Raw genomic sequence first — 24,302 nt, forward strand, 5'->3', positions numbered from 1 at the left:
ACTTCCTTCAGATTATTGTAAAATATCGGCCAATGAAAGGCTCTGTAAGAAAATCGTATGAATGCATTGCGCATGCGGAATGAAGTGCACCTTTGTTGTCCCTGAAAATCTAGGCACCAGCGGAAATTTTGTTTCCACACGAATACGAAGGGGGCAAATTCTACGTTATTTCTGTGTCCTCGACTGGATATTTTATCGCGGTCTTCTAAAAAGATCATTGAATGGTTGTTCTATGAACCAAAATGGTAAGTATCTACGTCTGACATGCAGTAAGCGAGCTTGCAAGCGAATGTTTTGGTTGGTGGCTCTTGGGTCGTGGCACATGAAGTCTGTGTTTATATTTTGACAGGTTGTAATATCACATTTACTGAATTGAGATGTAAGGAACAATTTCTGTGTCGTGTTTATCGGTACTACACGTTGGTTCTTTCACGACATTCTTAAATAAAACTTATATCATATAAACAATAAGTTCAGGCATTTCAAGGCTGGAAGTTGGTCACGCGTCTCCGACATAAACATAACCTATTTTACATGTACAGTACATCGGACTGACCTATATTTGGAATCTACTTAACATTGCCTAGTTATGCGGTATTTCCAAACATTGAAGTCAAGTTTATCAAAATTTCGCAAAGTAATAAGACTATTGAAGCACCTACACATGTTACACACTATAGTTTGTGGTGATATAAACTGCATTCTACTTGGGTAAATTTCCCTTTTAATTACAATATGGTCACATTAGTAGCCTCTTTGATTTACTACATCATTTACTACAGGACCATCTCTAATAATTCAACCTATTCTACATAATTTCATGTGTTCATTTTGTATTTTTCAGGATCAGACTGATACAGGTAAGAATCAAGCAGGTTTTATGGCATGGGAATGAAAACCTTTTTTAATTATATTTGAATAGCATTGCTTAGTGTGAAATAAAAATTGCCATTGCAATTGTTCATTGACCATTTTGTGGGTTGGTTGTTTTATTGCAAACATTGAACATTTTCCTTAATCTTGAACAAATCTGAAATGTTTTCCAAACCTTCAAAGTGGCCTTTTTTCACCTCTGAAACCTCCAATAACTATGTCAATAGTATCGGTCAATATATAAGTTAAATTAAAAAAAAATGTTTGATTAACATGCAAGTAGTTGATGACAATGAGGTATTTGTGTAATGAAACCTGTTGTAAATTTGTCAGACTGGGGAGGATGGAGTGTACCTGGACAAGCAGATGGTGAGACGTTTCCCAAACAGGAGGACTCTAATCACAGCCTGGCAGATGCTCGCTCAGACTCTGTGTACGACAGCAGCAACATGGGGGTAAATATAACAACAGTATATGTATTATACACTTGTGTAATATGACAAATTGAACACATTGGTATCATTTGGTATATGATGATGACGACAACAAACATGGGGATAAATATGGGATTGTCAGCTTTCTCTATGACAACAATGTGGGGTAAGTAGATGGTTGTATCTATGACAACAGTAATAAGTGGTGAGATGGCTTGGTCAATTTATGGAAGCATTACTATGGAGGCTTACATCAACATTAGGGTAAGTGATAGGGTCAAACGTTAACAGAGTAGCATATCACCATTATTGATGTAACATCAGTTACACTGTTTGTGCTGATCTCATAGAGAAATGTCTATCAATAGAGATATCACAGCACAATATTTTCAAAGCATTTTCCTATAGAAACATTCTCTGTTAAATTATGAAAATATTTTACACTGTAGACCTGTTTTGTAGGGAGAAGATGACTACATGAGCAATCTCGGACTGTATGATGGCTACGACAGTTACAATGAAATGTCGGGCAGCTCATCATCTGATGATGGTGAAAATGAAAAACCTGGCTATGACAATTACAATTTCCAGTCCACAGGACAGCCTACACCCTTTAGATTCATCAATGGCAAGGATGGAATGGGTATGTAATCTAGCCAATGTTTGTATAACATAATGTAACAGTAAGTTGCTAAGAAAAGACATTTTTAGCTCACCTAGTCCGAAGGACCATGGTAAGCTTATGCTATAATGCAGCGTCCATCGTCAGTCCGTCATCTTTTCCTTTAAAACACTACTAGTCCTGAACGGCTAAGTAGATTTTGACTAAATTTGGTCTGGAGCATCCTTATAGACCAGGGGGACTCAATTTTGTATAAACGGTGGGTGAGGCCCCCTTGGGGTAGGGGGAAATGGGGGTAAAACCTTTAAAATATTTTTTCTTCCAAAGGGATTTTATCCTAATTTAGTCTGGAGCATCCTTGGGCCAAGGGGACTCAATTTTGTATAAACAGTGGATGTGGTTCCCCTGGGGGCAGAGACACTGGGCCGAATAGGGGGAATGGTGGTAAAACCTTTAAAATATTTCTTCTGTCGCATGGATTAAGGGATTTTATTCTAATTTAGTCTCAATAATCCTTGGACCAAGGGGGCTCAATTTTGTATAAATGGTGAGTGTGGCCCCCTGGGGGCAGAGGAGGGGGCCCAATAGGGCAAACATAGCAAATTCTTCGAATTCCTTCTTCTTCTGTAGGAATGACAGGATTTAGATTAAATTTGGTTTGAAGCACCCTTGGGTGAAGGGGAACCAATTTTATATAAATAGTAGGTCTGACCCCCTTTGGGAAGAGAGACGTGACCCAATAAGGGATATAGAGGAAAAGCTTTGTTATCCTTCTTCTTATGTTGGGATGAAGGTATTTTGATCAAATTTAAGGAGTAGTATCCTATTTGGAAGGGAAATCAATTTTGTGTACATGGTGGTTTTGAACCCCCTGGGGCCTGAGGGGTGGGGCCCAATGGGGAAACATAGCAAATTTTTCAAAATCCTTCTTCTGTAGGAATGACAGGGTTTTGATTAAATTTGGGATGAAGCACCCTTGGGTGAAGGAGACCTAATTCTGTATAGTTGGTCTGACCCCACTTTGGAGCAAAGGGGCGAGGCCCAATAGAGGAAACATAGCAAATTCTTTGAAATCCTCCTTTAGCTTTAGGAATGGCAGGATTTTGTCAATTGCATATAAATATAACCCCTGACTAACCATGTAATTAATACATGTACACTTCCAGTAACATCTGGCTATTCTTACTTCAATTTTGCTAACATTTCCAGGTGAGATATACAGGCCCTCTGGGCCTTTTGTTTAAACTTTCTTTACTGAATACGAGTAGAAATCTGTAGCATAATATTTTTTATGCTTAACTGGAAAGTAATATCTTTGATGACATTCACACAAAGTGTGCCTTTCACTTTAAGAACTGACTTATGTCTTTAATCTATAGCGACATGTGAGAGATGTGGAGCTGTTGGGATCAAACATGCATTCTACTCCAAGTCCAAGCGCTTCTGTAGTCTCTCCTGTTCAAGGAGCTTCGCTACCGCTCAGAGAGAAGGCAAACCTAGCGCTAAGGAATCTACAGCACCGCAGGTAACTCAATCTCATTGTACAGATAACTAGTCATTCCTGGATCACAATTATCTTCTTAACAACTTGTTTATTAAAAAGCTTAAGGTTATCAATCCTAGTTATTTTTCTGTTGGCAGATATATGATATCACTGGTAACTTTTTATTTATCTTTACTACAGAAAAAAATTGCTGGCAAGAAGCTGAATTCTCCAGGCAAACAAGCTACACAGCCTATCAAACAAATGTCCTGGCCAAAAACCGTCACCAGTCGTCCAGGTAAGCCAAAAACCGTCACCAGTCATCAAGGTAATTCATGGATTTAGGTTGTCAAAGTTGGTTTAAACTTCCTGTTGGTTTACTTGATTTAATATGTCAAATTTTGGTCACTTTATGAACACTGTTTTGCAATTTAAGACTAGCACTTGACGTCAGGAGACAAAATTAAATATTACCAATTATAGCATGCTACCAGTATTCCTAGAATATTGGTACACCTCTAATTTTTGAAAATCATATAAACTAATGGACTTTATGCAGCTACTCTTCTGTTTCAACAGTAGTTAAGACTAATTTAGATTTCCACCTTTTTGGCCTCTAGCATCACGAGTGAGTCCTTGAAGGATGACACAGCTAATGGTGCAGTGTCATTTATTTTTGGCATACTGTATCTATGACACCAAATTTTAAAGATGATGTAAATTGACAACGTCATATGTTTAGCCTTTCAGGACGTTCAGTACTTTGATTTATTATTATGTTGTTGTTTTTTGCATTGCAGGTGGAGTGAAAGGGTTTGATTGGGGTCCATACTTGTCTTCCACATCATCTGATGCAGCTTCCGTCAGCTGTTTTAAACATGTAAGACAGAATTGATAAACCACAAACACAAGTTTGATTAGCTTTTAATTGTTACTATGTATGCATTGACAGTCATCCAAACATTGTCAATGTTGTAACTAATGTCAAAGAGGATTGTTTGGTGTATTTCTATTTGGACTGTAGTATAACTATATTGTTCAACTAGTGAGGGCATCTTAATGTTGTATTGTCAGTATTGTATCTATTTTGGTGAACATGCAAGTCTGAATCCCTGACTTGTTCTGATCTGACATCAAAGATGGTTTAGTGAGAAGTGTGAACTATCTACTGTAACCCCTGTTAACTTATTTTCCTGTACAGTGCCCAATGTCTGACAACTGGCTCAACATCACTGTTGGGATGAAGGTGGAAATTCAAAACCATGAGTGTGACCTTCCAGAACACGCCTACTGGATAGCAACTGTAATAAAGATAGCAGGTAAACAGACCACAGCAACTTACTTCCTGTGTCTTGGAGATATGCCTGAAATAGATAATTTGGGGCATTTTTTTGTGTCCCAATAATAACATTTATTTTTTCCTTGTACCAACTATTTAAAAATAAACAATGATTTTTGATCCAACCAGGCCCAACTGCATAGTATCAATTATAAATGCCTCTCCCCTATATGTTTGTACCTGAAATAAGTCTTAAGAAAAAATTCTGACTTAGCAGGTGTATATTTTGTTAATAAATTATAGCATCTTCATCACTCTTATGTTTTTAATCACTGTTCCATTTGTCTCCATGATGATTTTATTCTACCATTATCAGTCAGTCATTGTTTTCCCTGCCTGTTTTATTAGTCCTCTCATGATAATTTTGTGCTAACAGTTTAAATAATTTAGACTGTTTGCTCACTGCTCATTGGTCCCTGTTTGATTTTGAGTATTGGCCATTCAATGTTTTCTCTGCTGACTGAAAATCTATCCTTTTGTAGGTTACAAATCTCTGATGAGGTTTGAGGGATTCGGCAATGACACTAGCTATGACTTCTGGATGAATCTGTGCACACAAGATGTTCACCCTGTTGGCTGGTGTGCTACCATAGGCAAGCCTCTAGTACCACCGAAATGTAAGTACCATATTACCACACTATGTAAGTACCATAGTACCACACTATGTAAGTACCATAGTACCACACTATGTAAGTACCATAGTACCACACTATGTAAGTACCATAGTACCACACTATGTAAGTACCATAGTACCACACTATGTAAGTACCATAGTACCACACTATGTAAGTACCATAGTACCACACTATGTAAGTACCATAGTACCACACTATGTAAGTACCATAGTACCACACTATGTAAGTACCATAGTACCACACTATGTAAGTACCATAGTACCACACTATGTAAGTACCATAGTACCACACTATGTAAGTACCATAGTACCACACTATGTAAGTACCATAGTACCACACTATGTAAGTACCATAGTACCACACTATGTAAGTACCATAGTACCACACTATGTAAGTACCATAGTACCACACTATGTAAGTACCATAGTACCACACTATGTAAGTACCATAGTACCACACTATGTAAGTACCATAGTACCACACTATGTAAGTACCATAGTACCACACTATGTAAGTACCATAGTACCACACTATGTAAGTACCATAGTACCACACTATGTAAGTACCATAGTACCACACTATGTAAGTACCATAGTACCACACTATGTAAGTACCATAGTACCACACTATGTAAGTACCATAGTACCACACTATGTAAGTACCATAGTACCACACTATGTAAGTACCATAGTACCACACTATGTAAGTACCATAGTACCACACTATGTAAGTACCATAGTACCACACTATGTAAGTACCATAGTACCACACTATGTAAGTACCATAGTACCACACTATGTAAGTACCATAGTACCACACTATGTAAGTACCATAGTACCACACTATGTAAGTACCATAGTACCACACTATGTAAGTACCATAGTACCACACTATGTAAGTACCATAGTACCACACTATGTAAGTACCATAGTACCACACTATGTAAGTACCATAGTACCACACTATGTAAGTACCATAGTACCACACTATGTAAGTACCATAGTACCACACTATGTAAGTACCATAGTACCACACTATGTAAGTACCATAGTACCACACTATGTAAGTACCATAGTACCACACTATGTAAGTACCATAGTACCACACTATGTAAGTACCATAGTACCACACTATGTAAGTACCATAGTACCACACTATGTAAGTACCATAGTACCACACTATGTAAGTACCATAGTACCACACTATGTAAGTACCATAGTACCACACTATGTAAGTACCATAGTACCGCACCATGTAAGTACCATAGTACAACACTATGTTAGTATCATCGACATATGTATGGTACTACATGTACCTATTTACTATAGGCAAGCCCCTAGTACCAACCAGTAAATACCAGCAAAGTGAAACCATCAAGACGTTTGAATTATATTGTTTGTGCCATTTTATCATTTGCAGTGCCATTTTAGATGTTTGGAGAAAAGTGTTGTGTTTTTCACTGTGGGAAATTCTGTGGAGTCTGGTACTGAATTAAAAAAAAAACATCTCCAAAAATTTGCGTAGTTAAACATGATTAAAGAAGTAGAAAGTAGCTTATTTATTGTATTGTAACTTGTAAAATACAACTACAATTGAGATTATAATGTTTGATAAAAGTGTTGAAAATTTAACAATAACTAACTTCAATAGCCTAATATGTACTTGTACTGATTGGTAAGAATGTTGATGTACATGTGATTGAGGGAGTGTTTGTATGCCACATCTACTTACAGCAATACAGCATAAGTATCTAGACTGGAAGGAATATCTGGTGAAGAGACTGACTGGCTCACGCACCCTACCCAGTAATTTCTACAATAAGGTAGGCTAACTTTTTGTATGACTTCCTAAATAGGAGTAATATCATGATAATGAAATCAGAAATATGCTTTTAGCAAATCTTATGACCTATCATGTTGTCTTATATATCGTGAGTAAAATGAATAGTACTGTTACAACGATTATATACAACAATCACATATTGCTTACATATTGTTTGTAGGTAGTGGAGAGCATTAGTAATCACCGATTCAAAAAAGGGGTTAATGTTGAGGTTGTGGATAAGATGTGTGTGTCGGCCATGAGGGTTGCTACAGTTGATGAAGTAATTGGAGGCCGTCTAAGACTACAATATGTGGACTCCAAGGTTAGTATTATACCAAAGTGTATTCCATTTAAACAAGAAGAAACATTTAAGACGTACACCATCGTCAGTTGGTGTAGGTATTGAATTACTTCTGTTGTTAGTCAATTTCACAAAATGTATCTTATGTCGCTTCTGGTTGTCACAAATTACAGCAAATAAATCGCTTCTGTCAGAGGTCCATGTTTGAAAAACCTAGAGTCCACTGTAGGGTAGATAATTCTTGATTGTAAGATACAAGTTTAAATATATTCAGTTCTTTCCTTTTTTCCCTTTCAATTTTGTATAGGATCAACATCAAAATGAAATATATGCTGAAATCTACCAAAACATCTCTTTAACATAAAACTGACAAGTGATATAAGTTTTTGTTCTGTAGGAGGAGAACGATGACTTTTGGTGTCATATGAGATCTCCCCTGGTGCATCCCATCACTTGGTCGCAAAGGTCTGGCCACAAACTCCATGCCATCCAGGGTAAGTGTCTGAACCTCTTGGATCCATTCCAAATGTCAATGCTGGTGAAACATATTTAAAAAAGTACTGAAATAAAATTCAAAGTCATGTTAACTGTTTGCATTATACATATGAAATGATAATATTAGCTGTACAAATTGCAGTATATAGTTGCTATTCAATATATTGTCTTCCACTGATAAATGAAAAGAAAACTTGACCAATGAGATAGGAGTATTTAATATGAACAGAAAGACAACATTATTTGTAAAGTTTTGGTATTGTTATAACACTCACTGTCTAACAGTTCTATGTACGTCTACAAACACTAGATATAACTCTGTTCACAAGTCGTACTTGCCTGCCTAATGAGATAAAAAAATATAAATATATAACTATGATGTGGTATGTCTGTTGTTTTACAGAGTATAAAAACGAGTGTCTCAACAAGATAATCACAGAGAACTACCATCCTACTGATGCTGTTCCAGACATGTTCCACAAGGTCAGGCTTCTTGAGATAATTGTCTGTTAAGCATGTATTAAAGCTTGTTCAAAGATGGTTTTAAACCAGCTGTCCCATTAGTGTGAGAGCTGGAAAATCTTACACTATTTGAAGATTATGATGTGTCCCTTTGTGTCAGTAGAATGGACTGTTGCTAAACCTTTACAAGATGGCTGATTGAATAAAAGAAAAAATCATTTTGGACAAACCCTTGATGAAAGGAATTGTTAATCTGCACCTATATTCTTGCGAAATGTATTTGTTGTATTCAGTGAGGAAAAAATAGCTATAGGCATTTATTGTTGAAAATCTCAAACTATAAACATATTAACAATTATTTTGATTTGACTGATGGCATTTGCAGATGATATGAAAAGGGTCATTCAAAAGTTAATACCTGTACCTATAAGCCTATAAAGGGCGTTTCGCTAATAACACATCCAAATTCAACATACACTATGGTTTTCTTCTATGGAAACAGAGATGACTTCCTTGCCAAAGATTATGTGAGGTTGTTGTAACAATGTTTTTTCTGTTGCCAGGTGAAGGAGCCCATGGGTGACCTGAAGTTCCAGGTTGGAATGAAATTAGAGGCCATTGATCCACTTAACCTGTCTGCTATCTGTGTAGCTACTGTCATGAAGGTGGGTTTTTTATAATTTGATTCCTATACCTGTAAGTTTATTGGTCAAATGGTGTCAAAACACATTTTTACAGAACAGTGGTGATATACTGAACCTGTGTACCTTGGTATGTGTATTCATGTGTATTTACCTGTGCTGTAGGTACAATATTTGATGCTGACAGCTGTGTTTGTAATTTACCTGTATTTATGTATTACCTTTCTATAGGCACTTTATTTATCTCGTTAAATTGTGTATTTACCTGTATTTGGGTGTAGTGACTTGTTTTCTGAGTTCTTTGTTGACATGAGTTGGTATTTACATGAATTGATGTATATTTACAAGCACAAACAAATTTAATCTAATAAAATATATAAAGCATATACAGGATATAAAATCCTTTGAAAGTCCACTTTTAATATAAAGATCTTTTAGCTGTGATGTAGAAACTATTTCCTGCTGTGTTTGTATACTAACTTGTATTATTGTATACTTACTTATTCTTTTATGTACTTAATTTAAGGAATACTTTTCTATTTTGATCTGGTTATGAGGTATTAACATCAGTTGAGTTGATATTGCATAAATGGCAAAGATAATTACGTCAGAACCTGCTCAAAATTGAAAAGTATTCCTTAAATATAAGGTGAATATTTAAATGTGTTTGTTTATCTATTTTGAAGGTATTGAAGAACAACTATCTGATGATTGGTATAGATGGCTCCATGGCCCAGAATGGCTCTGACTGGTTCTGTTATCATACATCCTCACCCTGTATCTTCCCTGTCGGCTTCTGTGAGATCAATGGACTGGACCTCACACCTCCACGAGGTAAATGTGACTACTGGTCTTTGTGTGTAGTGACTTGTGGACGATGTTTGACATGTGGACATTTACTAATCAATTGTGTATGACTTGTAAACTGGACCTATATGGGGCTGTATTTGGCTTGGGGAAATGTATGTTTGGTATATGGGTTGTGTGTGGTATGTGGACTGTATGTGTGTAACTTGTATACTATACTGGACTGGACTGTGTGGCTTGTGTACTCTCTGTGGCTTGTGATTGTACATATGAGCTGTGGATGGGATGTGATTTCTGGACTGTGTGAAATGGGTGTGACTTTATATGTATTCTCTGTGGCTTGTGAAATGTATATATATGTATGTTGTCATACTCGATATCCAAGGGTTATGCTCACTTTCGCTCTCTGCACCGCTGGAATATGTCATAGCAAAATCGAAGGCACGAAGATAGCCGTTTGATTGGTGTCGGGTAAAAAAACACCTGACCAATCGCTAGGCTGATACTTGTCCTTTAAAGGTTACGAAGGAAAGACGCCCGACTTCAAAGCTTGTGAATTTTTACTGTTACGTGACAGCGAGATTTTTTTGATGTACATCAAAGGATGAACGAGGTGGGGCTCACCGAGCCTTCAATTTTGCTATGACATATTCCAGGGGTGCAGAGAGTGAAAGTGAGCGTAACCCCTGGATATTGAGGATGGTGTGTTGTTGACTGGATGTGATTTTTAGATTGGGAGTGGACTAGGTGTGATTTATGGACTCTGACTTGTGGACTGAGAGTGACTTATGGTCTCTGACTTTTGGACTGGATGTGAATTGTGGACAGGGTGTGATTTTCACATCATGATCACTGTTTATTGACTGCTGTTTTTTGTTGTAGGCTACAAAGGCCAGTTTAAGTGGTTCGAGTATTTGAAGCAGTCCAAGTCAACTGCTGCTCCTGTCAAATTGTTTGATAAGGTAGGAAAGCTACAATTCCATAATGATTTTGGAGGGGATAAGGATCGAAGCCATCTTGCATTGCATATTGGTATTTTAAGTTATTTTTTTATCACCATATATCCTAAGAAGTACTTTTACGTAGTTAATAGGAAAACTCAATAAAAAGTCTCCCTTCATCTGTTTTTATGCCATGGTGCAGCGTCCATCTGTCCAGCGTCAACTTTTTACTTTAAACAACTTCTTCTAAATAACCAAGAGGCCCAGGCTGATGATTTTTGGGCAGTAGCATGCTGGGATGAAGGGCTACCAAGTTTATTCAAATGAATGACCTTGACCCACTTTCAAGGTCACAGGAGTTGAATATGTTAAAATCTTCAAACGACTTCTTCTGAAAAACTAAGACACCTAGGGTGATGATATTTGGCCAGTAACAGTAGTATGAAGGGCTACCAAGTTTGTTCAAACAAAAGATCTTCACCAATTTTCAAGGTCACAGGGGTCAAATATGTTTAAAACCTTTAAAAAAAACTTCTCAATAACCAAACAGCTTTGGATGATGATATTTGGCCATGAGCATGCTGGGATGAAGGGCTACCAAGTTTGTTCAAATAAATGACCTTGACCCACTTTCAAGTCACAGGGGTCAAATATGTTAAAAACCTTTAAACAACTTCATCTCAATAACCAAATGGCCTTGGATATTGATATTTGGCCAGTAACATGCTGGGATGAGGGGCTACCAAGTTTGTTTAAATAAATGACCTTGACCCACTTGCAAGGTCACAGGGGTCAGATGTCTTAAAATCTTTAAACAACGACTTTTCAATAACCAAAAGGCCCAGGGTACTGATATTGGGCCTGTAGCATGCTGGGATGAAGGACTACCAAGCTTGTTCAAATGAATGACCTTGACTTATTCAAGGTCACAGGGGTCAAATATGTTTAAAAACCTTTAAACGACTTCTTCTTGATAAGCAAAAGGCCAAGGGTAAGGATATTTTTCCAGAAGCATGCTGGGTTGGAAGACTATAAACTCTGATCAACCTAATGTCCTTGTTCGACATTTAAGGTCACAGGCGTCATATGTTTAAGTCGTAGGTTCTTATGAATCAAACACTGATATTCTGCTTGTTGCTGTATTTTAGTCCACTTTTAAGATTACAAGTGTGAGATTAATACCAGGTGAGCGATGCAGGCCCATTGGGCCTCTTGTTACACCTTACTATTCTTAGACTAGTAACTAGGTTAAGTTACAACCTCACATTGAAAGCTCTTGTCAAACACAGAAGTATGAAGTTTTGATCAAATGTTACCAAAAGATGTATTTACTATTGTCAGACATGGCTATCAAGCAAATATACTTTTATAGGAGAATGTAAGAGAAAACATAAAACTTGCATTGAACTAATGACGATCTTATGACAGTAGGCACCAAGATCTCTCTCAGATCTTTTGATTCTTTTATTACAGATTTTGTTCAAACTTTTAACAAAAGTCAAAAGTCAAGTATAGGAATAACCTTAAGTTTGTTTTTTATGTTTCTATGGTCAAAATCAAGAGTTGTTATAGAAACTTATCACTTAATTCAGTGACATCTCTCATGCACTTCAATTCTTTACAAATATTTCAGGGTTCCATTGTCAAGACCGTTATTATATTTTGGATTTTTTTCTATCGAAAAATTACCGGGGACTCTAAATTTATGTGGGAGCGAGGGCATTCATGTCTTGCAGACATTGTCTTCTTTTCTCGCCAATTTAAGTAGTGCAGTTTATCCACACATTTCAGTCTTTGAGAACATTTTTACCTTGTCAGCAAGAATTAACAGAACTACTTGGTTATCAGAATAATTTACTAGGATCTAACACTGCATTTTTATTTCAGGAAATACCAAAGCATGGTTTTAAACCTAGTCATAAAGTAGAGGCAGTTGATCTGATGGAGCCCAGGTATGCACATGTAACCTAACCCTTCACCTCTATATCCAATCTTCTCTGACATCTGATTTCATTTTCTGGCAATTCTTAGATTCAAATATGGCTGTCATACAGTCACAATCTTTCTAGTACAGCGGTATACAGCCCCCAAACTACAAAAACTGAATTTGATGTGCACTGTACCACAAATCCTTCTTTCATGTTAGGAATATTCTTTGATTACAATTTACATAAATGTCTTTCATGACCTGTTAGTACAGCAAATCAATAAGAACTGTTATTCTAGACAGCAGACAGATAAGGGGTTTTTATGTGACCTGCTTTACCTGACAGCAGGAAGACAGGGATTGTCATGTGACCTGTCATGTGACCTGCCAGTACCATACAGAGAGATAAAATTAACATTTGCTCGATAAGTATCAGACGATAGAGAAATGGAAATGTCATTGACTATTGCGGTTTATGACAGAAGTCAAAGTAATAAATGTTTATTTTACAATTGTAGACTTATCTGTGTGGCAACTGTCAGTAAGGTGGTGGGCCGACTGCTACGTATCCACTTTGATGGCTGGGAGAATGAGTATGATCAATGGGTAGACAGTGAATCTCCTGACCTGTACCCTGCAGGCTGGTGTGAGGTCATGAACTATGGCCTGGAAGGACCAAGAGTGAAAGGTTGGTAATATAGTAAAACAGAAAGGGTGATACATAATAAGGATGTCACAAAGTGATGATTTGTATAATTAATATGTTATAATAAATTTGTTTCATAGTGATTTGATAAAGTATCAGTGATGGAAGTTGGGGGGGGGGTTTGGAGGAGGATTTCATGACCTGCATTAATTTTGTCCTAAATATATTTTATATGTTTTTATTTTGCTGTGTGTACTGTAGTTGAACCTCCCGCACCAATACCTCCAGCACCAAAGTCAAACAAAACCCCAGACAGTCACTCCAAAAAGCGCAAAGGCAAGACGCAAATCTACAAGGGACCGCGCAAAAGTAAGTCCACAAGTTAGTGTCATTTTACTCACTCTTTTCATATTCTGCTTGAAATGTATGAATTGTATGCTTTGATACTGCATAATATAACAGTGCAAACACAGTACTGTACTCAGTAACACTATATTACACATAGCAACACCATATCTAACAGGGTAACACCATAAACACACCAACACCATACCACACACAGTAACAACTTAAACACATACAATTTTACCATGCCATGCACACTAACATCACATCACGAACACTTCGTGCACCATAAACACATGAACTCCACATCACACACACTAACACCCTAAGCACACATTAACACTATACCATATCATACACACTGACACCATACCACACAGCGCTAACACCATACCACACATCACAAACACCATACCACACATCGCTAATACCACACTACACACCACAAACACCAAACCACACATCACAAACACCATACCACACACCACTAACTCCACAACACACACACTAACACCCTAAGCACGCATTAACACTATACCATATCATATACACTGACACCATACCACACACCATACCATACACCATTAACACCATACAACACATCACTAACACCATAGCACACACCATAACATACACCATTAACACCATACCACACACCATTAACATACCACACATCACTAACCCCATATCACATAACATACACCACTAACACCATACAACACACCACAAACACCATACCACACTCCACTAACTCCACATCACACACACTAACACTCTAAGCACACATTAACACTGTACCATATCATACACACTGACACCATGCCACACAGCGCTAACACCATACCACACATCACTAACACCATACCACACACCATAACATACACCATTAACACCATACCACACATCACTAACACCATATCACATAACATACACCACTAACACCATACCACACACCTAACACAATACCACACATCGCTAATACCACACCACACACCACTAACACCATACCACACATCACTAACACCACACCTCACACCATTAACACCATACTACACAACACTAACACCATACCACACATCACTAACACCATACCTGCATCACTAACACCATACCACACACCGAACACAATACCACACACTTAACACAATACCACACAGTGCTAACACCATACCACACATCACTTACACCATACCACACACCTAACACAATACCACACACCTAACACAATACCACACAGTGCTAACACCATACCAAACATCACTAACACCATACCACACACCACTAACACCATACCACACAGTGCTAACACCATACCACACATCACTAACACCATACGACACAGCGCTAACACCATACCACACATCACTAACACCATATCACATAACATACACCACTAACACCATACCACACACCTAACACAATACCACACGTCGCTAATACCACACCACACACCACTAACACCATACCACACATCACTAACACCATACCTCACACCATTAACACCATACTACACAACACTAACACCATACCACACATCACTAACACCATACCCGCAGCAGTAACACCATACCACACACCTAACACAATACGACACAGTGCTAACACCATACCAAACATCACTAACACCATACCAAACATCACTAACACCATACCACACATCACTAACACCATACCACACACCACTAACACCATACCACACACCACTAACACCATACCACACACCACTAACACCATACCACACACCACTAACACCATACCACACATCACTAACACCATACCACACACCATTAACACCATACCACACATCACTAACACCATACCACACACCTAACACAATACCACACAGTGCTAACACCATACCACACATCACAAACACCATACCACACACCACTAACACCATACCACACATCACTAACACCATACCACACATCACAAACACCATACCACACACCATTAACACAATACCACACATCACTAACACCATACCACACATCACTTACACCATACCACACACCTAACACAATACCACACAGAGCTAACACCATACCACACATCACAAACACCATACCACACACCATTAACACCATACCACACATCACTAACCCCATACCACACACCTAACACAATACCACACAGCGCTAACACCATACCACACATCACAAACCCCATACCACACACCACTAACACCATACCACACACCACTAACCCCATACCACACACCATTAACACCATACCACACATCACTAACCCCATACCACACACCTAACACAATACCACACAGAGCTAACACCATACCACACATCACAAACACCATACCAAACACCACTAACACCATACCACACATCACTAATACCATACCACACATCACTAACACCATAACACACACCACTAACACCATACCACACATCACAAACACCATACCACACCCACACATCACTAACACCATAACACACACCACTAACCCCATACCACACATCACTAACACCATACCACACATCACAAACACCATACCCCACACCACTAACACCATACCACACATCACTAACCCCATACCACACACCTAACACAATACCACACAGCGCTAACACCATACCACACATCACAAACCCCATACCACACACCCCTAACCCCATACCACACACCACTAACACCATCCCACACCCCTAACACAATACCACACAGTGCTAACACCATACCACACATCACAAACCCCATACCACACACCACTAACACCATACCACACACACCACTAACACCATACCACACATCACTAACACCATACCACACATCACTTACACCATACCACACACCTAACACAATACCACACGTCGCTAACACCATACCTCACACCATTAACACCATACCACACACCATTAACAGCATACCTGACACCATATCACACACCACTAGCACCATATATAGAATTCCACACAAAATAACACCATACCATACACAGTAACACTATACCATACAGTAACACCCTGACATATTTATTAATTCTATACAACACTCTAATCACTGTTTTGTTTACCTGAATATAATTGTAGTTTAAAAGTGGATAAACCCTGCGTAAGTAATTATATATTTTCATCAAGATTGGATAAGATGTTTTATCATCGCTTCATTTGGTCATTAGCCAAGTAGCTTCTCTTTACTTAGAGATATGAACTGAAATACTTGTATTATAGAGAGGAAGCCTAAACTGATCCCAGGCAGTACCATGCTGGACCTTCACAGAGATCTACAGAACAACGACAGAGCCCAGGGGTTCTTGTCCTTCGGCAGCCGTACCCGGTCTGCACACTCCGATGCTAGTACACTGCCACCCTTAGATGAGGGGCGTACAGGCCCTGTCAAAGGTTAGTATAAACAATTTGTGTCAAAGGTTAGTATAGACAATTGGTGTCAAAGGTTAGTATAAAATAGCTGTGTCAAAGGTTAATATAAACAGATTGTGTGAAAGGTCAAAACCTGGTATAAAATTATCATATCAAAGGCCTGTTTAAACAGACCATGTCAAATGTCATATTCAGTAAATTTGTATAATTGGTTGTATCATAGGGCAATTTGAGAGTCATGTACAATATGACATCAGTTGTGAACTCAAAGGTAAAGAAGATTTACTTCTTCAATTTTACTGATATGTGAGCTATTACATGTATGAAAAATAGTTTGTATAGAGTTTAATTGGTTTACAGTAAAGCAGGAGGTAGACGACAGCGGGGCTGTGGATGGTCCACCCACATTAAGCCCTCATGCCCCTGGGGGAGCTGCCATTGAGACCATCAAGTCGGAGCCTATGGACTATACGCCTGCCCCTACCACTGGTCTGGCCTTCACCAAGACTGCTCTGTCTAATCTCCTTTTGTCTAAGTCACCACTCAGGGGCTCGTCCTCAGACCTGGCCATGGTCATTAACTCTGCCCAATACAACCAAGTCACCTACTCTGACCCTGGTAAGGCTGGGTCATCAGCAACAGTGTCATTAAACAGACAGAAAACAGTGTCCCCCTCCGCATGGACTGTTGGGGATGTAAACCACTTTCTGAGGGATCAGGATTGTGCTGCACAGTGTGACAGCTTCACCAAGTTGGTAAGAAACACTGACTTGAAGACTAGGTCATATGTATGCTTTAAGACTTGAGGAAAAGGCTTATAGACTAGATAAAAGGTGTGTTTTTAGAACCAGGTTACAAGGGTTCATAAATTATGTTGTGTATATAGTTAAACTTTAAGGAACAAGGGCTTTTACAATAGGGAACATGTATTCTTACATATTAGAGAACACAGGCTTATAGACAAGGGAACATGTATGCTTACAGACTAGAGAATACTTGCCTTATAGACAAGGGAACATGCATGTATGCTTACAGACTGCAGAACACAGGCTTATAGACTAGATAATGGGTGTACTTTACAAAAGGTAAGGTTTATAGACCAGGGAAGGTGTTGGACAAGGAGTAGGTAACGGAGTTGGAAATATCTGACTTACTGTCAGATTTAGACCAGGTAAGAAAGGGCTTACTATTGAACACAGTATTTAGTATTTTGGCTGACAGACTGAAGTCCAAACTTTTATACTAATGAGCATATTAAGGACTAGTTAACAAAGGCTTACATGTATACTAAGGTATATTTTAAGGGCTCAAAACGTTTTGCCTTATCATGGAATAAATTTAGGACTCGGACAAATTCAAGCGATTTATAATACCAAAAGTATTGAGGATTCACAGACTTAGGTAACACAGGTTCTTTTATAAAGTGCTGAGGCTAGATTACATGTTCACATGGACTAAGATGTTGCATGAAACTCCATTGCTCATATATTTACCTGCTCTATCAGAACATGAACGTTTGGTGCAGGTTAACTTCATTTTTCATACCATCGATAGTAAGCGAAACTTTTTTTTGAAACTAGCAAACTTTTTTTACCAGTTTTATAACTCTTTCATCTTTATTTCAGAACATTGATGGAAAGAAACTTCTGGAGTTGACACGAGAACAGATTGTTAGTTTGACTGGAATGAAAGTTGGTGCTTCACTCAAAATCTACGACCTTATTCAAAACTTAAAACATTCACCAGGAATCACTTCATCATAGCAAAATTAATTTGTGGCAAGCCTGTCAAGGTCCATTGTCTTGTTACAACTGTCGGAGAAAAATTAACACTTCCACGAGACATGTGCATGTCTTGAAAAAAAAACATACAACAAACCCACGCAAGTATGGACAGATATAACAAAGTTGTAAAAGTACAGCCAGCTACAGCAAACATGTACCAGTATGGACCCATACATTAAACCTGTACAAGTCTGAAAACCTACAACAAATCTAAATTGGACACCTACATAAACCTGTGCAAATATGGATACTTGTGTCTATCACTCTTGCAGGTCCGCTGCTCGGTTGTGTACCTGTTATTGCCTTTTGTCCATAATCAGTATCCTCATTTTCGTGATTTAGTTAGAGTTGTATACCCTTTGGTATAAACTAGACCCGAGTGCAATTTCTTCTTTCTTCAGTAGACAATGCAAGAATATGAATGTCCAGATAAGCTTCATAGGTTACAGGACAGGTGTGAAGGATCCTAGCGCAGTGTATAATTTAGCATATATATTTCAGAAATTAAGGATTTTGAATGTGTTGGTAGTTTTGTAAATTTGTCTCGGTTGCATATGTGTTATTGATACAATACCTTGTCCTGAAAAGTTCTTTAGAAATCGGATGAAATATCCCAAAATACAGCTCGATACAATGTTGTTGTCCATCATGGGAAAAGTTGTCATCATTATTGGTTATATAACTATCCGTTGAAATGTGAACATGTACTTACAACTGTAATATTTTTATAAGACATGTTTCTACAAAAATTTACTTCTGTGCAGTGTTCATTTAGCTTCTTTCAGAATTAGTAAGGTCCTTATTATTACCAAGATCTGCTTGGTAAGAAATATTGCAAAGATCTACTTGGTAAAAAATATTTTTAAGATCTACTTGGTAAAGATTATGTTGTTTTAAACCAGGATCTCGCCAGTGCTTTTTGCTTTTATTATTTGCAAAAATAATAAAGTCACAGTGAATGCATGACTATATGACTGTACAATTTTGTAAATGTTTTAAGAACTAGTCTTAACACTTTTAAGTTATGGACACTTTTAATCAATTGTTGTCAGGTTTATTTAATGTATTTTGATGTTAGGATTGGTCAATAATTTGTTAATACAGAATAGAAAAATGTGGAGACATGATCTACAAGTGTAGAGAATTAAATGTGAAATTGCAATAGTTCAAAGATATGTATTGATGCATAAAATGTTGTACAGTATTGTTGCCTGAAGGCCAGTGCTAACCGTTACTCAAGTTTAACCATTTGTGAACATACATTTAATTACTGTAGTCATCCTACAGGGTAAGACCGGTGAGAAATATGATATTTAAGCAGGTAACACCTCTGTTAATGCATTTATCCACATGTCAACATTGTGAATCTGCTTTATTATATAAATTTCATCATATATTGTAACCTTTGTCGTGTGTCAACCAATGCCACAGCAGAGGTCCCTTCAATGACATTGTTAACTAACACAGGCCACTGTTATAAAGGACATTATAGAATCACTACGGTCATTAGTTCACAAGTCCATAAATCTTGTCCTAGTTCCTTGTTAGATGCCATTTATATTGAATGAAATAATGGAAATATAATATATGGTGTTGTTGTTTTTTTGGTAAAAAACTTCTTATTTCAGTTGATTTGTGGAGGCATTTTATTTAGAACTGAAGTTGGATGGTGATGGCAGGACTTCAATATGTCTGAAAGTGAGTGGACACCCTGTAATAATAATAATATATATGCCTAGTCTTCAAGCCTATAGACCCATGATATTTTGTACGTTACACAGTATTGTTATCCCCCGCTTTTCACCGAAAGCTGCGTTTCGTTTCCGTGCAATAACAAGTGTTAACCAATTTTCTTCAAACTTGGTCACAGGGTTAAATGCCTTAAGGGCTCGGCCAAATTTGACGACCACTCTAATTGGACTCCATTTGGCAGAGTAATGGCCCCTTGATTAACAAAAAACATCATTATTTGCAGTTTCCGCTTTATAACTAGAGCAAATATTAGCCAAATTCCTTCAAACTTGATAACAATGTTTGTGTTCCTCTGTCTTTCCATCCATCTTTGGCACTCTTTGGTTTTTCGTGTGATAAATGCTGTGGATATTGTTCAGATGTTTCAACCCATTCCGTATTCACATCCAACTCCTGCTAGGTTTGCCAACCGATGTGATTTGTGCATATTTACGGTTAATCAATCAGGTATAGTGCTGCTTTTTTTTCTTCAAGTTTCAAGCTATACATTATGTCTCAACAGCACGATACTCGCATGGTTAAACCTAACCTCAATAATGTTAACCTACAATATGTTCTGCAAGCGGGGGATATAAATTCCATGAATTTGCTTGTTTTTAACAATGATGTCAATAATATATGGAGGAAGGGGTGCATTTCTTAAAATCTGTAGTTACAATTCAGTATCCACATCTGGATGAAATGTTGTTTAAATTTATCGTTTAATAATAATCATAATTTGAGGTTCTTATACATGTATACCGCTTTTTCACATCCTAGATCGTCACATAGCGGTTTACAAATTATTATCCATGGTTACTGGGCCTTAGCAACCAGGAAATATCTTTCTCAACTCCCTGGGGAACATACATGCTGGTGCTGCAATTTAGGCGCTCACAGCTAGCAATCTACAATTCCTACACTGCCCAACCACATACTCGTTTACAGCGCTGAGTAGACTGGAACAAGCGGAGTATAATATCTTGTTCAAAGATGCAACACAGTGCCATGAGAGGACTCAAACCTGTGACCCTTCTATAATATTTTATTAAGCCCTACCATTAGACTACTCTGCCTAGATTTGCATTGATGCCTTTTTGGTCAACTTTATCAGGCCTATACATGCGACAGTAAATTTGACCAAAGCTTCTTGGAAACAAAGCTGAAAACTTCAAAGGAATACCAGAACAAGCCAATTACTTTGCCATCATGCACAGATTCTGCAACTGTGACAATGACCTTCAGCTAGACTCAAGTTTGCTGTCAAGAGATAATGAAATTGAGTTCAAACTTGGTAACTTCAGTTTTAACCCTGAAGAAGTTATATTTTAAATTTCCATCATGTTGAAGCTGACCTTGACCTCGAGTGTGACCTTGCCCTTGGGTGTATGACCTTGACTTTAACCTGGTTTCCAGAAATTTATGTCAGGAATACTTGTGTGAAGTTTCACAAATAGGATGACATCAATATAACCTCCATACGAGACGTAATTCCAGTTGTGTTATTGTTTAGATTGCAGCATACTCGGATATTATATAGCAATATTTTCTCATTTAACCATGCATCAAACACGAGCATGGTACTAGCATTGTGTAAACTAGGTATTCAAGATGTTGTGGGAATCATATAATTTGCTTATTTTTTGTTGACAACTTGTATCAGTCACTGGCTACAGTTCACCAGACATTATTCCTTAAAATAGAATCATTCTTTCAAAAAATTAGTCTTGTATCTGAAACAAATGTATGCCAACACAAAAAGTATTGAACTGCCGAGGTATAACACGGCCTAGGTAAGCATTACAAGGGCTTTTGTGTACCTTTATATACAAAAGTAGTCAAGGACAGAGAAACCATTGAATTATTATTGCAATCAATAATCTCTGACAATATTACAGATTATATGTTTTATGCAACAAGATTCCAGAACGATCTGCAATAACATACTTGAAACTGTCAAAGTCTACCATGGCTTCTGGCTATCTTATTTTCCGTATCTGTCTCAAAATGATATCAACATGAAATATGAGAAAGATCTGTCAAGTACTTTTGAGAAATAGTGATAACAAATTTGAACAGTCTAAATCCAACATATATGGCTGCCATCTTCTTTCTTCAATCAGTCTCCAAAGGTAACATGCACAACTATCAAATTTTAGAAACATCTGTCAAGTACTCCTCTAAAGAAAGTGATTACTAAAATTGTTTAAGGATGGGTAATAGGATCACGGCCCGTCTTCTGCGGAAGGTGGGCAAAAAAGTAAAACATCTAGATCTGACATCAAATAAACTAACCACATTGGTAGATCTTAACTTTTTTGTAAAACGTTTTGCAATAAAGGTGCCATGTTGCATGAATGGTATTGTGAGGAAACTACAAATAAATTACACTTATACTTATGTTCCTGCTACTGCCACAAGAAGGGCACACAAAAGTAATTTAAGTTTTGGACTTGACAGGAAGGTCAAGAAGGACTAGACACATTATTTACATGTCAAAGATAGAACCGAGTAACGGGAACAAATACTTTTTTTTTTCAAATTTGTCATCACATGGCCTGTTGAAAATTTGTTAAAACTGGGTACCATATGTCACGTGACCAGGATAGGTTGATGGGTACCACATATCACCTGACCTGGATAGGTTGATGGGTACCACATGTTACATGACCAGGATAGGTTGATGGGTACCACATGTTACATGACCAGGATAGGTTGATGAGTACCACATGTCACTTGACCAGGATAGGTTGATGGGTACCACATGTTACATGACCAGGATAGGTTGATGGGTACCACATGTTACATGACCAGGATAGGTTGATGGGTACCACATGTCACCTGACCAGGATAGGTTGATGTGTACCACATGTCACATGACCAGAATAGGTTGATGTGTACCACAGACCACCTGACCAGGATAGGTTGATGGGTACATGTCATGTGACCAGGATAGGTAGATGAGTACCACATGTCACCTGACCAGGATAGGTTGATGAGTACCACATGTCACTTGACCAGGATAGGTTGATGAGCACATGACCAGGATAGGTTGATGAGTACCACATGTCACATGACCTGGATAGGTTGATGCGTATCACAGGTCGCCTGGCCATGATAAGTTGATGGGTACCACATGTCACATGACCAGGATAGGTTGATGGGTACCACAGGTCCCCATGACAAGGATAGGTTGATGGGTACCACATGTCACATGACCAGGATAGGTTGATGAGTACCACAGGTCGCCTGACCAGGATAGGTTGATGAGTACCACATGTTACCCGACCTGGATAGGTTGATGCGTACCACAGGTCGCCTGGCCATGATAAGTTGATGAGTACCACATGTGACATGACCAGGATAGATTGATGAGTACCACATGTCACGTGACCAGGATAGGTTGATGAGTACCACAGATCACCTTACCTGGATAGGTTGATGAGTACCACATGTCACCTGATCAGGATAAATTGATGAGTACCACATGTCACATGACCAGGATAGGTTGATGAGTACCTCATGTCACGTGACCAGGATAGGTTGATGAGTACCACATGTCACATGACCAGGATAGGTTGATGGGTACCACATGTCACATGACCAGGATAGGTTGATGAGTACCACATGTCACTTGACCTGGATAGGTTCATGTGTACCACAGGTCGCCTGAC

General features: G+C 38.1%; 1 protein-coding gene across 2 annotated transcripts; it reads left to right on the top strand.

Moving 5' to 3' along the window:
* The first annotated feature begins 56 nt into the window (after positions 1-56).
* On the top strand, positions 57-18,964 carry LOC110465447 (MBT domain-containing protein 1-like). Of its 2 annotated transcripts, none has more exons than XM_021521269.1 (22): positions 57-245; positions 845-860; positions 1,207-1,328; positions 1,770-1,950; positions 3,309-3,454; positions 3,614-3,710; positions 4,213-4,292; positions 4,614-4,731; positions 5,234-5,368; positions 7,120-7,208; positions 7,389-7,532; positions 7,909-8,005; positions 8,410-8,489; positions 9,032-9,133; positions 9,796-9,943; positions 10,799-10,878; positions 12,745-12,809; positions 13,303-13,472; positions 13,692-13,799; positions 16,964-17,134; positions 17,474-17,868; positions 18,739-18,964. In XM_021521269.1, exons 1-22 carry the CDS (start codon positions 243-245, stop codon positions 18,874-18,876), a joined length of 2,685 nt encoding a protein of 894 aa, XP_021376944.1. In that variant the 5' UTR covers positions 57-242; the 3' UTR covers positions 18,877-18,964. The 2 variants fall into 2 exon arrangements, with proteins under 2 accessions (XP_021376944.1, XP_021376935.1); XM_021521260.1 differs by having other exon boundaries at positions 58-245; positions 13,692-13,811.
* The last annotated feature ends 5,338 nt before the right edge of the window (positions 18,965-24,302 follow it).

This window comes from Mizuhopecten yessoensis, unplaced genomic scaffold, assembly GCF_002113885.1.
Source record: "Mizuhopecten yessoensis strain PY_sf001 unplaced genomic scaffold, ASM211388v2 scaffold1581, whole genome shotgun sequence".
Classification (NCBI taxonomy): Eukaryota; Metazoa; Mollusca; class Bivalvia; order Pectinida; family Pectinidae; genus Mizuhopecten; species Mizuhopecten yessoensis.

Bases quoted from the DNA above. Each gene is read 5' to 3' on its own strand.
- LOC110465447 (XM_021521260.1), top strand. The intron at 1,329-1,769 runs GTAAATATAACA...CCTGTTTTGTAG, and splicing joins ACGACAGCAGCAACATGGGG to GGAGAAGATGACTACATGAG. The intron at 9,944-10,798 runs GTAAATGTGACT...TTTTTGTTGTAG, and splicing joins GGACCTCACACCTCCACGAG to GCTACAAAGGCCAGTTTAAG.